The sequence below is a fragment of the Cnephaeus nilssonii genome (genome assembly GCF_951640355.1).
Source record: "Cnephaeus nilssonii genome assembly, chromosome: 17".
In the NCBI taxonomy this organism is placed as follows: domain Eukaryota; kingdom Metazoa; phylum Chordata; class Mammalia; order Chiroptera; family Vespertilionidae; genus Cnephaeus; species Cnephaeus nilssonii.
The window spans coordinates 34342875-34355056 of NC_137088.1; the positions used below are offsets into that span (position 1 = coordinate 34342875).

At 58.7% G+C, this 12182-nt stretch overlaps 1 protein-coding gene across 1 annotated transcript in view; it reads left to right on the top strand.

Annotated features, from left to right (window-relative positions):
* PLXND1 (plexin D1) overlaps positions 1 to 12182 on the top strand; it is a 51178-nt gene that overhangs the window by 11590 nt on the left and 27406 nt on the right. Inside the window, exons 2-8 of the mRNA XM_079794815.1 lie at positions 5318 to 5494; positions 8098 to 8229; positions 8484 to 8584; positions 9126 to 9255; positions 10469 to 10646; positions 10824 to 10932; positions 11343 to 11445. Coding sequence (XP_079650941.1) covers positions 5318 to 5494; positions 8098 to 8229; positions 8484 to 8584; positions 9126 to 9255; positions 10469 to 10646; positions 10824 to 10932; positions 11343 to 11445 — 930 coding nt within the window. The remainder of the gene's footprint in view (positions 1 to 5317; positions 5495 to 8097; positions 8230 to 8483; positions 8585 to 9125; positions 9256 to 10468; positions 10647 to 10823; positions 10933 to 11342; positions 11446 to 12182) is intronic.

A 12182-nucleotide genomic window follows, 5' to 3' on the forward strand; every position in this document is an offset into this window, starting at 1 on the left:
CGGGACAGAAGGTTGAGGGAAGCAAAGGGGCTGGCCAGACCCAGTAGGACCTTGAGGGCCCCGGAGCAAAGTTTGGGTTTATGTCGAGGGCACTGGGGAGCCATTGAAGGCTGTTGAGCTGTGGTGGAGGTACAACCTGTTTTGGGTTATTATTATTTTTTTTAAATAAACGTTTTTATTTTGGAATAATTTTAGATTTACAGGGAAGTTACAAAGATAGTTCCTACATACCCTTCGCTCAGTTTTCCCCGTTGCTAAGGTCTGCCATTACCAGAGGACATTTGTCTAAACGAAGAAACCCACGCAGGTAATTTGCTCTCAGCTAAACTCCAGGTTTTACTCCACGGATGTCCTTTTACTCTTCCAGGACCGCCCTTTGCATTTCGTGCTTCGTAGTTTGAACGGTTCCTTTTGGCTGCTGTGGAGGGTGAGTGGGAGGGGGCCCTCTTAGCCCCCAGCCCAGGGGAGGTGAGCGGAGGGCCGTCTGTACTCTGCCACGTAATACCCCGGAGCGTGCTTTCCACTCCTGGCAGTGAAACCTCACTTGCCCGAGATCACAGTTCAATCACAATAAAAAACTTGAGGCAGGAAGGTATACAAAGTCCCAACAGCCGGTGTAGTCTCTACCTGGGACGGAACCACTGGGGCTCGCAGCCTGCCACGGTGCCCGCCATCGCTGCCTCATCCTCCTCAGAGTGCCACCTGCGGTGGGACTGAGGTTTGGCGGGGTCGGCGGGCAGGATGTGGGAGGCCTGAGAAGCTGGGCTCTTGAAGCTCTTACTCCAGCTGGCTTCCTGGGGAGAGAAAGTCAACACAATTACAGCTGGTAGTGAAATCAATATGTCAGAGTTTTAATGGGAGAGCGGGCAGAGCTGAGCTTTGGCACCGGGAGGCAGCTCGCCGGAGGGGTCAGGGAGCATCCTGCTCTCAGAAAAGAGGTGAGGCCAGGGGCTGTTGCTCATCCCATTATAGAGAGGGGTCGACGGAAGTTCTTGGAGGAATCGACACCAGCCGCCAGGTATTGTCTGGGCCTGGACACCTGCCGCCCCTGTGTGGCCACACGTAGAGTAGGCATATGATTGACTCATAGTTTTCCCTTAGTTCTCCAGCACTCAGCATGGCCTTGTTGCTCTCAGTCTCTCTGCTTGGAAAGGGAGCAGGCCAATGCAGTTGTTCACACTTTAGTCAGAATTAGTTTTCTTTCTTTAGGAAATACTCACCCCAGAGCTCAGTCTCTGCCCTGGAGAAGCTCATGCACAGGCTACCGTGATGAACGAAGTGGGTGACGGGCGCAGAGCCTTCCCCGAGGAAGGGGGATTATTTTGAGTCACACTTGGTAGGCTGGCTAAAAACTTCCTGGCTGGGCTTGCCTGGCAAGGGGAACCACGGGGTTAAGACAAGGGGACTGAGCGGCTCAGAGGTGTGGAAAGGACACTGGCTTCTGAGGAAACAACACTGCGAAGGCCCAGGAGCCCCGGAGGGGAGACGTGGCCACATTTGAGGAACTGCAGAGATTGGCTTCTCGCCGCGGAGGGTGGGGCACAGGGAAGAAGTGAGACTGAGGCCTGGCCAGTTGGCAAGACCCAGATCACAAAGGCCTTCGGTGCCAGGCTTGATACTGAGGACAGCCAGGAGCCAGAGCAAGGTTCGAGGCAGGGGAGGGCCGGCCAGTTTTGCTCTTGGAAAGGTGACCCTGGGGGTTGCAGGGAGCTGCTGTGACAGTCCAGCCCCCCCATCCCCCACTCCCAGGGGAATTCTTGTTCCTGACAGGCCCAGGCTGAGTGAAGCTTGAAGGAAGGCGGGTGCTAATGAAGGAATTCCAAGCAGTGTCATCTGGTCAGAGGGGTATTTTGGGCCTGTGGAGCTGTCTGCCCCAGGAGACCAAGTTCGGCTGAGGCCACTCTTGGGACAGCTGCCTGGTCCCCAAGGCTTCTGTCCCCCCCCCCCCCCTTTTTCCGGGCCTGCAGCCCCTCCCCCAACAGGGGAGGCATTTCCCCGCTGGCCCAGCGTCCATTCTTGAGCCAGTTCAAAGCTTTGTGATTTCCCCTGGCGGTTAGGGAGCCAGCTTACCCCTCAGAGCACAGATCATCCGGAGCAGCCGATGGGTTACTTCTCCTTTAAAAAAAAATTTTTTTTTTAATTTTATTTTTAGGATGAGGAAGAAAAAAAGTTGGAGCAAAGGCTTTTTAGAAAATTCCTTCGGCACAGAATTAATGGCTTGTGAACGTCAGGGCAGGCAGGCGAGAGCCGAGTTCCCAGCATGCTCCCCCCGCATCGTCTCTGTTGCCCTGGCCCACAAATCACCCGGAGCTGGGCGCCTGTCCGGCTTTTCCCAGGACCCCCCACCCGGGCTGGCTGGGCCCCCCCCCCCATCTCAGGGCCCAGGGCAGAAAGCCTCAAAGGTGACATCGGGGCCTCCCAGGTCTCCCTTCCTTCCCACGCCTCCCAGAGCTCAGGGAGGAAAGTCACGTCCTCTGGGCAAAGGTTTACCATTTTAATTTTAAAACAACTTGTTGTTTAATGATGCAAGTAATCCATATTCAGGGAAGAGAAGTTATGTAACCCCTAGGGAAAGCGTCCCTCCAGAGCCTGAGTGCAGACAGAGCCCGCCTCACCTCCTCCCTGCAGCTGCAGGATGGCTCAGGGGGGCCTGGCTGGGAGAGGCAGCTGGGGAGGAGGTGCAGGCCCTCTTTCCAGGGCCGCCCCAGCTCGGGCACGCGCACAGGACGGAGTGGGGCAGAGCGGGACTGAAGCCGAAAGACGGACGAGAGGGAGCCAATTACAGCTGACCCTTGAACAATGCGGGCTTGAACCACATGGGTCCACTTACAGGCAGCTTTTAAAAAATATACAGTTGGCCCTCTGTGTCCTCGTGTTTTGCATCCACAGATTCAACCAAGCACGGATCAAACACACTATTTTGCATGTGTTTGGGAGTGCGTGGATGTGGAGGGCAGACTGTATGCATTGTTCTGTGACATTGTATATAAGGGACTTGAGCACCCTCAGGTTTTGGGTACCTAGGGACGACTCGGGGAGTCAGAAGTTATACGCGGACTTTCATCTGCACGGGGAGTCAGTGCCCCTAACCCCTGTGTTGTTCAAGGGTCAACTGTGTATGACAACCCAGGGAATGGCACTTCGGGCAGAGGGAACAGCAAGGGCAAAGGCCCTGGGCAGGACCCAGCTTGGAATGTTTGAGAAACAAATGAGGCCAGTGTGGCTGAAGGGGAGGAGTGAGGGGAGGAGGGTATGGAATGGGCTTGAAGGTCCCAGGGGCTGATGGGAGGGAGGATTTAGGATTCACGGTTTATTCTGTAAGTCACCAATAGAGGGTTTTAAAGGGCTCACTTGGCTGCTGTGTTCTGGGGAAATGTGGGGGACCAGAGGGCCTCCTACATGAGAGGATGGCCGCCCGAAGGTGGTCAGAGGGAGTCAGGTTCAGAAGCTTTTGAGGTCGGCATGATTTGCCCGATTCCACTTTATAGTAATTGTAGTGACGATCCTGTCAGAAACAGCAATAGCATCAGCTAACACTCTGAGCATTGACCATAGGCCACACCTGCTGGGTGTGCTTTTCAATGAGTTATCTCATCCCAGCCCCTATGAGGGAGGCGCTAGAGATGCACCCATTTTATAGTTGAGTATACTGAGGCTCGGAGAAGTGACTTGCTCAGCTCACCTGCAGCCATCCCATGCAGGACTACCCCCACTCATGGGTTCTTGCCCAGGGCACCCCAGCCCCACCCCCATCTCTAGACTCCGGGCTCAACCTCTCAGGGTTGTGCTGAGAAACGGCCCTTGCCTAGAAGCCCATGGGGCCACAACTATGTTTATTTGCTCAAGGACAGAAGGGCCCACTATTTATTGTTTTCTTTTGAAAACTAGCTGAGCTTTTGTGCAAACACCACACAGGCACACAGTCAATGGCTTAGGTTTGCAAAAAGCACAGATAAGCAAAAAAAAAAAAAAAAAAAAGCCTCACTAAGCTGTACCTTACAGCCAGTTTCAATGCTATGACCTTCGGAGTCCCTGTTCAGAGCCTCTGACGCCCACATCCTGGCACCTGGGGGCCAGTGTGAGTTCAGGTCTGCTGTCAGTTTCAGTCTGCGGCATTGCAGCTGGGGATCTCGAGCCTCAGTTTCCCCATCTGCGACGTGTGGCCTCAGAGGGCCTCCAGGATTCAGGGAATTGATGCCCAGGCCTGGTCCGCTGTCTGTTCCCAGTAAACCTGGCATGCTTACTGACATGACTTTTACTTCGTTGTTTATGCATCTGTTTTACCAAAATGGCTCTGACATCCCGTGAGTTCTTCAACCGGATGTCCTTCTGTCATAATCAGTACAGGTGTGTGTGGCACTGAGGGGTGGGAGTGGCTTTTCTGGACTATGTGCCGTAATTGATGTAGTTTTTTCATGCTCAGTCCTGTCAGATATGAGGTTGTGTCCCCCATCCGGTCTTCTGAACTGTGCTGGCACCTGCATCCTTGTGGACGTGCACAGTCATCTTCTCAAAGGCGTTTCCTGGGGGTCTGCTTTGTATTTTTGGCAACGTTGAAAGGACCACCTAGGCCTGGAGAAGGGTGGGAAAGGTGGGGGCAAGTCCGGGAAATGGCGGGGGACTGGGATCAGAAGCCGCAGCTGTCATGCTCCTGGGAGGTGGGGCTAATTTGCTACCCAGCTGGCACGGGACTGATCTGGATGGTGGGACTGGGGGTTTGGAGACATCTAGCCTTGATTTGCCCATCCGTAATGTGGGTAGATGAGGGCATGTGTGCTTGAGGGGAGGGGAGGCCTCAACCTGGAGTCCTGTGAGCTGCTGGGAATTTGAGGTGGTACTGGGGTCAGCGCAGGGGGCCTGGGAGGAGGGTACCCCATGGCTGCTGTGGGGACATAGCTGAGGCAAGAGGGTAAGTTGAGGCAGAGGATGGGTCTGGTGTGGGCTCCTCTGCTCTGCCAGCCTGTTATTTCAAGGGCATGAGGGTATGTAAGCCTCACCCTTCCCAGCCTCCCTGGCCCCCTGCACTCTGACCCGTCCCCTTGCCAGCCCTTCTTACCCCCACCCACAGCTCCTCCTGGATGGCTCCTACGTGCCTGAAACATCGTCTTGGGGAAATTTTGTGACTAAAGCCAAGGTCAGGGATCCGTCTGGGGTCGGGGACGGGACTCCGCTTGTATTTGGGTCTCAGCCCAGAACTGGGCCTATAAAGCAGAAGCAAGACTTTCAGGCTCTGATGCTGAGCCGAGACACACACCGCGCGGGCAGGGAGCGGGAGAAGGTTCTGGAGCCGAGGTCTGATGTGCTGTTTCTCTTCCAGCTGCAGCCAGAGCAGCTGGACTGTGGAGCTGCCCACCTACAGCACCCGCTGTCCATCCTGCAGCCCCTGAAGGCCACGCCCGTGTTCCGAGCCCCGGGCCTCTCCTCTGTGGCCGTGGCCAGTGTCAGCAACTACACCGTGGTCTTCCTGGGCACAGCCAGTGGGCGGCTGCTCAAGGTGGGACTGGGGGAGGAGGCCGGGAGGGGTGGGGAGCAGGAGGCCGAGGCCCAGTATTAGCCTTCACGTCCTCCGATTTGCCTCGCCCTTCACAGTTTACAAAGCATTTTCACATCTGTTTCTGCCCCTCCTGCTCATGACAGTGAGTGCCCTGTCGTGCAGAGGAGGGAACCCTTTGCCAAGGGCCAGCCCTCTCTCCGTGCCTGCGCCTGGGCTTTGAGGCAGACGGAGCTGCGTCCGAGTCTCTGGGCTCTGCCACTTCCAGGCTGTTTCCTTTTTCTGGGCCTCAGTGTCCCCCTCTGTGAAGGGCTGTGAGCCCTGCCTCTTGAGACGGTTGTGGGGCTTTGATGGGGGAGGGCCACCGCCTGGCAACTGGGGGCTCTCATCCCAGTTCCCCCCACCCCCACCACCAAGGTGACTGGTTTCCAGAGGTAAGAATACCTGGCCTGAGGTTTCTGGGAAGGTGAGAGGGATCTGGTTCCCACGACGGGGCTCCTAGGGGAGGGCCCGGACCTGCCCCCCTCAACCACCTCCCGTTCCCGGCCTGTCGAGGAAGTCAGCTGCCTGGCACGGCTTCAGTGTGCGCCAGGCCCTGGCCTCATACACTCAGATCCGATAATCCAGTTCCCTCCGCTGCCCAGGCAGACGCCACAGGCTGGGGCTGGGCTGGAGTGGGGTTCGGAGCCCAGCCCGCCTGGCCCTGGGGCCCTTGCTGGACCACTAACAGTGTGGGGGAGATGCCAGGTGTGGGGGGGTTGTCCTCAGCCTTGGAAGCCCCCCATTGAAGGTCCTTACACAGTGGGGCTCGTGTTTTGGGGTCAGATACTTGGACTTGGATCCTGGCTCTGCCACTCCCAGCTGTGTGTCCTGAGTGAGCCTCAGTTTCCTTGTCTGTCAAGTGGAAAATGAACTGGGCCATCCAGGACTGTGGTCAGAGTCTCCTGCGATGATGCCTCTGTGTGTGGGAAACAAGGAGTCTCCCCTACGCCCCGCCCATGAAGCTGCACTTATTAGGCACCCACTGTCTACCCAGCCTCGAAGGGCACATCGTGGGCATTATTTCTTTTAATTTCCACACCCCTGCCATGATTCCCATTTCACAGATGGGGACACTGAGGCTCCGAGAGGGAAAACAGTTGCCCCCAAGTCACACAGCAAGAGCTGGGCTTGAATTCAGGTCCAGCTGGCCCAGAGCACACACTGCCCCTCAACCCACCTCTTCACCCACCGTCCTGCTCTGTGAAGACTCTGTCTCCTGCCAGCCTGGGGTTTAGATCATAACACCCAGCCCAGGCCCTGGCGCACAGTAGGTGCTCCATAAACATTTGAAGGAGTAGAAATGAATTGAGTGTCTGCTGGATGCGAGGGGGTGGGGCTGGGGGCAGCATACTGAACCTGGGCCGAGCTGCCTTGGACAGATTCTGCCGACAGGCCACCTGGGACTGGCGGTGTCTCGGGGGCTGGAAAAGGCCTGTGGGAACCTGGGAGAGAGTAATTTCATTTTGGTGTGTGGAGGGCATGCGGGCAGCTTTTCTGGAGGCGACGTTGGGAGAGCAGCGGTTGGCCTCCTTTGCACATGGCTGGGAGGGGGAGAGGTATTCCAGAAGGGAGCACAACTGGGGCAGAGGCCTGGAAGTGGAATCTGTGAGTTGGTCGGGTGAGTAGAGATGAGGCTGGCAGTCAGTTGGGTCAGATCATCAGGGCTTGCACAAGTTTGTTGCATAATCAGGAAGGACTCACTAAAGGTTTTGGAGCCCACAGAGGAGGAGGGCCCTGGCCACTGGTACGAGCCCAGGCCTGGGGGCAGCATGCTGGGAGTGAGGAAGGCCAGTCGAAAAAGAGCAGTTTGATGGGGCTCTGAGGGCCATACAGAGGGGCCCTCAGCTCGAGAAGCTTCCAGGCCCCAGCTAGTCCTGGTTGTCCTCCTGCCTGGACATTGGACCCCATGACCCAGCTCCAGCCTTGGATCCGGGGTCAGACAGGCCAAGGCTTGCATCATGACCCTGAGGAGTCTTCATTTTATGATGCCTGCCAAGTCCCTCGGCCTCCTTGGGCCTCAGTTTCCTCATCTGCAGAATGGGTGTGAGGGGGCAGGAATGAGCAGTATGGCCCCATTAGCACTTTGCCTGCATCTTTTCATCCGGCGCTCCCCACAGTCCTGTGGGGCAGATACTGTCAGCCCCCTTAGCTCAGGAAGCTAAGGCCCAGAGACAGCCTTGGACAACGTGTCCGTTTTACAGCTTGTAAATGTCAAAGGCAGAATCCAAACCCAAGTTCCTGCTCTTAGGCGTGACGCCAAACGGCCTCCCAGAAAATGCTTATAACTGTAAGCCCGCACGTGTTCACGGGGTGGGATGTGTTGGTGAGGGGCAGAGGGAGTTCCTGATAGGAGCACAGCAGAGGCAAACTGTGGCGGTGGAACCCACTGCCTTCCATGTCTGTGACTTCCCACCAGTCCTGGGGGGCCCGAGAGGATGGGGAGGCTGAGCCCCCAGGCCTGGGTCAGGTCCCCTCCGCCAGGTGACCGCTCCCCTGCGTTTGGCTTCCCCCCACTGTGGGCACCCCCCCGCACACCATCACCCTGACCACCCCCACCTCCACAGATCAACCTGAATGAGAGCATGCAGGTGGTCAGCAGGCGGGTGGTGACGGTGGCCTATGGGGAGCCTGTGCACCACGTCATGCAGTTTGACCCGGCGGACCCCGGCTACCTTTACCTGATGACGTCCCACCAGGTAAGGCCGGCGCCCGGCCTGACAGGGTCCCAGATGAGCTGAGCTGTCTTGCTTGCCTGGCCTTTGCGCCCACTGTTCCTCCTGCCAGAAGCACCCATTCCCCACCTCCTGCCTGTTCACCCTTCACCTCCCAGTGCAGGGAAGCCTTATTCCCCTGTTACCCCCGTTTCCCCCGCCTCTCGTGGCCCTCACCGGCTGAGTCCCCGAGGAGGGGCTGGCAGCCTCACTGAGCTGGGCCCTGCCTCTGCCTCCAGATGGTCAGAGTGAAAGTCGCCGCGTGTGCCGTGCACGCCACCTGTGGGGACTGCGTGGGTGCGGCCGATGCCTACTGCGGCTGGTGTGCCCTGGAGACACGGTGAGGCCCCGGGCAGGGGCAGGGCCGGGGCTGGGGCTGGGGCTGGGGCAGGGCCAGGGGCAGGGGCTGGGGCTGGGCCAGGGCCCCGGGCAGGGGCAGGGGCAGGGGCAGGGCCAGGGGCTGGGGCTGGGGCAGGGCCAGGGGCAGGGGCAGGGGCTGGGCCAGGGGCAGGGCCAGAGGCAGGGCCAGGGCCAGGGGCAGGGCCAGGGGCTGGGGCTGGGGCTGGGGCTGGGGCTGGGCCAGGGGCAGGGCCAGGGCCAGGGGCAGGGCCAGGGGCTGGGGCTGGGGCTAGGGCTGGGCCAGGGGCAGGGCCAGGGCCAGGGGCAGGGCCAGAGGCAGGGGCAGGACCAGGTGCAGGGGCAGGGGCAGGGCCAGGGGCAGGGGCTGGGCCAGGGGCTGGGCCAGGGGCAGGGGCTGGGCCAGGGCCAGGGGCTGGGCTAGGGGCAGGGCCAGGGCCAGGGGCATGGGCAGGGGCTGGGCCCGGGAGGCTGCAGCAGGAAAGGAGCCCACATGGGGCCTGACATGGGTCCCGCCGCTCCAGGTGCACCCTGCAGCAGGACTGCGCCAACTCCAGCCAGCAGCATTTCTGGACCAGCGCCAGCGAGGGCCCCGGCCGCTGTCCCACCATGACGGTCCTGCCTGCCGAGATTGATGTGCGCCAGGAGTACCCAGTGAGTTGGGGGGGCAGGACCCACTGTGGGGGATACAGGGTGGGGAGCTGCCCTTCACCTGGCACCTAAGCCCTGAGAGTGGGGACTCCTGCCCACAGTAATACAGTGAGAAGGACTGGGCCCTCCTGAGCCCTGACCAGGTGTCAGGACGTGCTGTGTGCGTGAGGGTCACCTCCGGGTGGCCCCACAGAACTCTGTGCGGTGGGTGCTCTTTACATCCCCATTTTACAGACGAGGAAACAGGCACAGAGGTACAGGCTGTACAGCCAGGGAGTAGCTGAGCTGGGAGTTGAACTCAAGTGGGCAGGCTCCAGAGTCCCAGGAAGCAGGGGCGAGTTGTAGGATGGGAGGAGAACGAGCCCCCCATCACCTTTGTGTCTTTTTCCAGCCCCAGAACAAGGGAGGGGGTGGAGGGACCACCGAGTGCCAGGCTGCTATTTTGCGTTCTCAGAAACAGGTGACTGTAGTGTGTGGGCAAGTGGCGCCCCCCTTGCTGTGCCCAGGAGGGCCTAGAGCTCCCTCAGCCCCTCCCCACCCAGAGCAGGCAGCGTTGGGGCAGGAGGCCTCCCAGACCCTGGCAGAGAGCTGGGGCAGAGGGACAGACAGGTCTGAGGCCCACCCAGCCCTGCCCTCAGTGGCTTCTCTGGCGTTGGGTGTCCTCAGCTGTCACCCGTTTCAGACAAAACCCTGGCCCTCGAGGGACTGACATGCTCACGGGGTGAGAGAAAATGAGCAAGACAGACTGTCAAGATGGTGATAAGTGCTGTGGAGAAGAAAGCAGAACAGAGAGAGGGGTGGAGATGGAGTCAGGGGTGTTGACATTTTAGACCAGATCAGGATGGGGGTCCTCACCGCAAAGGTGACATCTGAGCGAAGATATGAAGCAGGTGAGCCAGGTCGCGTGTCTGGGAAGAGTATTCTGGGTAGAGGGAACTGCCCGCGCCAGGGCACTGAGATGAGAACAGGATGGGAGGATTGGAGAGAGTGATGGGCTCAGAGAGGTCACGGGCCAGATCCTGCAGCGCCTCCTTGGCTGGGGTGAGATGAGTTTCATTTTGCAGATAGGGACACTGAAGCCCAGTGGGTCATATGTAGGCGGCAACCTCGAGTCCTAGCCACCCGTCACCGCCATTGGTTCTCCAGGGGTTACTAGGTTGGGGGTGGAGCTATAAGGGGAGGGCCTGCCCCCCAGCTAAGGGTCCTTCGCCTCCAGGGCATGATCCTCCAGATCTCTGGCAGCCTGCCCAGCCTCAGTGGCATGGAGATGGCCTGTGACTACGGGAACAATATCCGCACTGTGGCCCGGGTCCCAGGCCCTGCCTTCGGCCACCAGATCGCCTACTGCAACCTCTTACCCAAGGACCAGTTCCCGCCCTTCCCGCCACACCAAGGTAAGCTCTCCGTTCACTGGACTGTGGAGACAGCCGTCTGGGGTTCCTCAGAGGCCCAGCCCCGAAGGGGGGTCATGGTGGATCTCAGGCATGGGGGACATGTCGCAGACTCTGATGTCAGTGGAGACCCCTCTACCCCCTTGTCCTTCTCTCCCTGGATCCCCTGGTCCATTCCAGACCATGTGACCGTGGAGATGTCCGTGAGGGTCAACGGGCGGAACATCGTCAGGGCCAACTTCACCATCTACGACTGCAGTCGCATTGGACAAGTGTACCCCCACACAGCGTGAGTGGGCAGGGGGCCAGCTTCCAGGGAGTGGGAGGTGCTCGCTCTTTGGGAAGCCTTTGGAAGGAAAACGATAGTGTCCTAGTGGCAGGTCGGGCCCTCGCCAACTCATTTAGACAACAAGCTGTCGTCACCTCGGCCTGGGTTCTGTGAGCACCTCGGCTGGTAGGGGCAGAGAAAAGTGCTTTGGTTACTCTTCATTTAGTCTTCTGAAGGTTCTGCTTGCCCATTTCCTTCTTGCATACCTCCTGCGGTGGGGAGCTCACTACGCTACCAAGTGCACAGCCCTTCCTGGCAGCTCTGATGATGGGAAAGACCTTCCCTTGTGCTAGGACCTGCCTCCTGGGTTGCAGTGGTGAGGGGCAGGGGTGAAGGGAGGGTAGAGAGCTGAGTACCCCCTTGTCTTCCAGCTGCACCAGCTGCCTGTCAACACAGTGGCCCTGTTTCTGGTGCACCCAGCAGCACACCTGTGTCTCCAACCAGTCTCGGTGCGAGGCCTCCCCAAATCCTACGGTAAGCCAGGCCTGGGGCTGCCCTCTGCCTCCACTAATTCATCGCCTCTTTTTATTTTCTCTTTCACTTAATATGTTGGAAACATTTCCACGTCATTAAGTTTCCTTCTTTGGCACCAGATTGCACAGCTGTGCTGGCCGGTCACATAGCGCATGTAACCAGTCCCCCGTTGTTGGACACGCGGATGGCTGTCTGCGTGCTAATGCAGCCAGGGCACTGTGCGCATCCTTGAGGGTTCCCTGCAGACCAATCCTTAGAAGTGGCATTTTGGGGTGAACGTGTGGCTCTAGTTTTTACACCTTTAGCTCAGCTGCCCTCCAGAAGCCTGAGCCAATTTGTATTCCCACCTGCAGTAGGAGGGCCCCTTTCCGCACATCGAGCCAGGACTGACTAGGGTTTAATTTCACCTTTCATATTTTCAGCAACCCTAGGGGGTCCGGGAGTAGCAGACTTGGGATTTGAATCCAAACCCCTCTTTCTAAGGCCATGTTCTTCCCAAATGAGCTGGGCTGAAAGGCCCGTGTCTCGGTCTCCCCGTTGGCCCTGGGCACCCGGAGTCGGGGATGCCAGCCTCTTCCTGGGTGCAGAGGGCACGCTGCCTCAGGAACCACATGTTCCCAGGCTCTTTTGCTCATGCAGGTCCCTTGGGCTCCACGGGCTGATTCTGCACTGGCTATGGGCCGGGCCCTCCCCGGTGCCACGGGATGGCTAGGCTTAATGAATTGTACCAGGGCCAG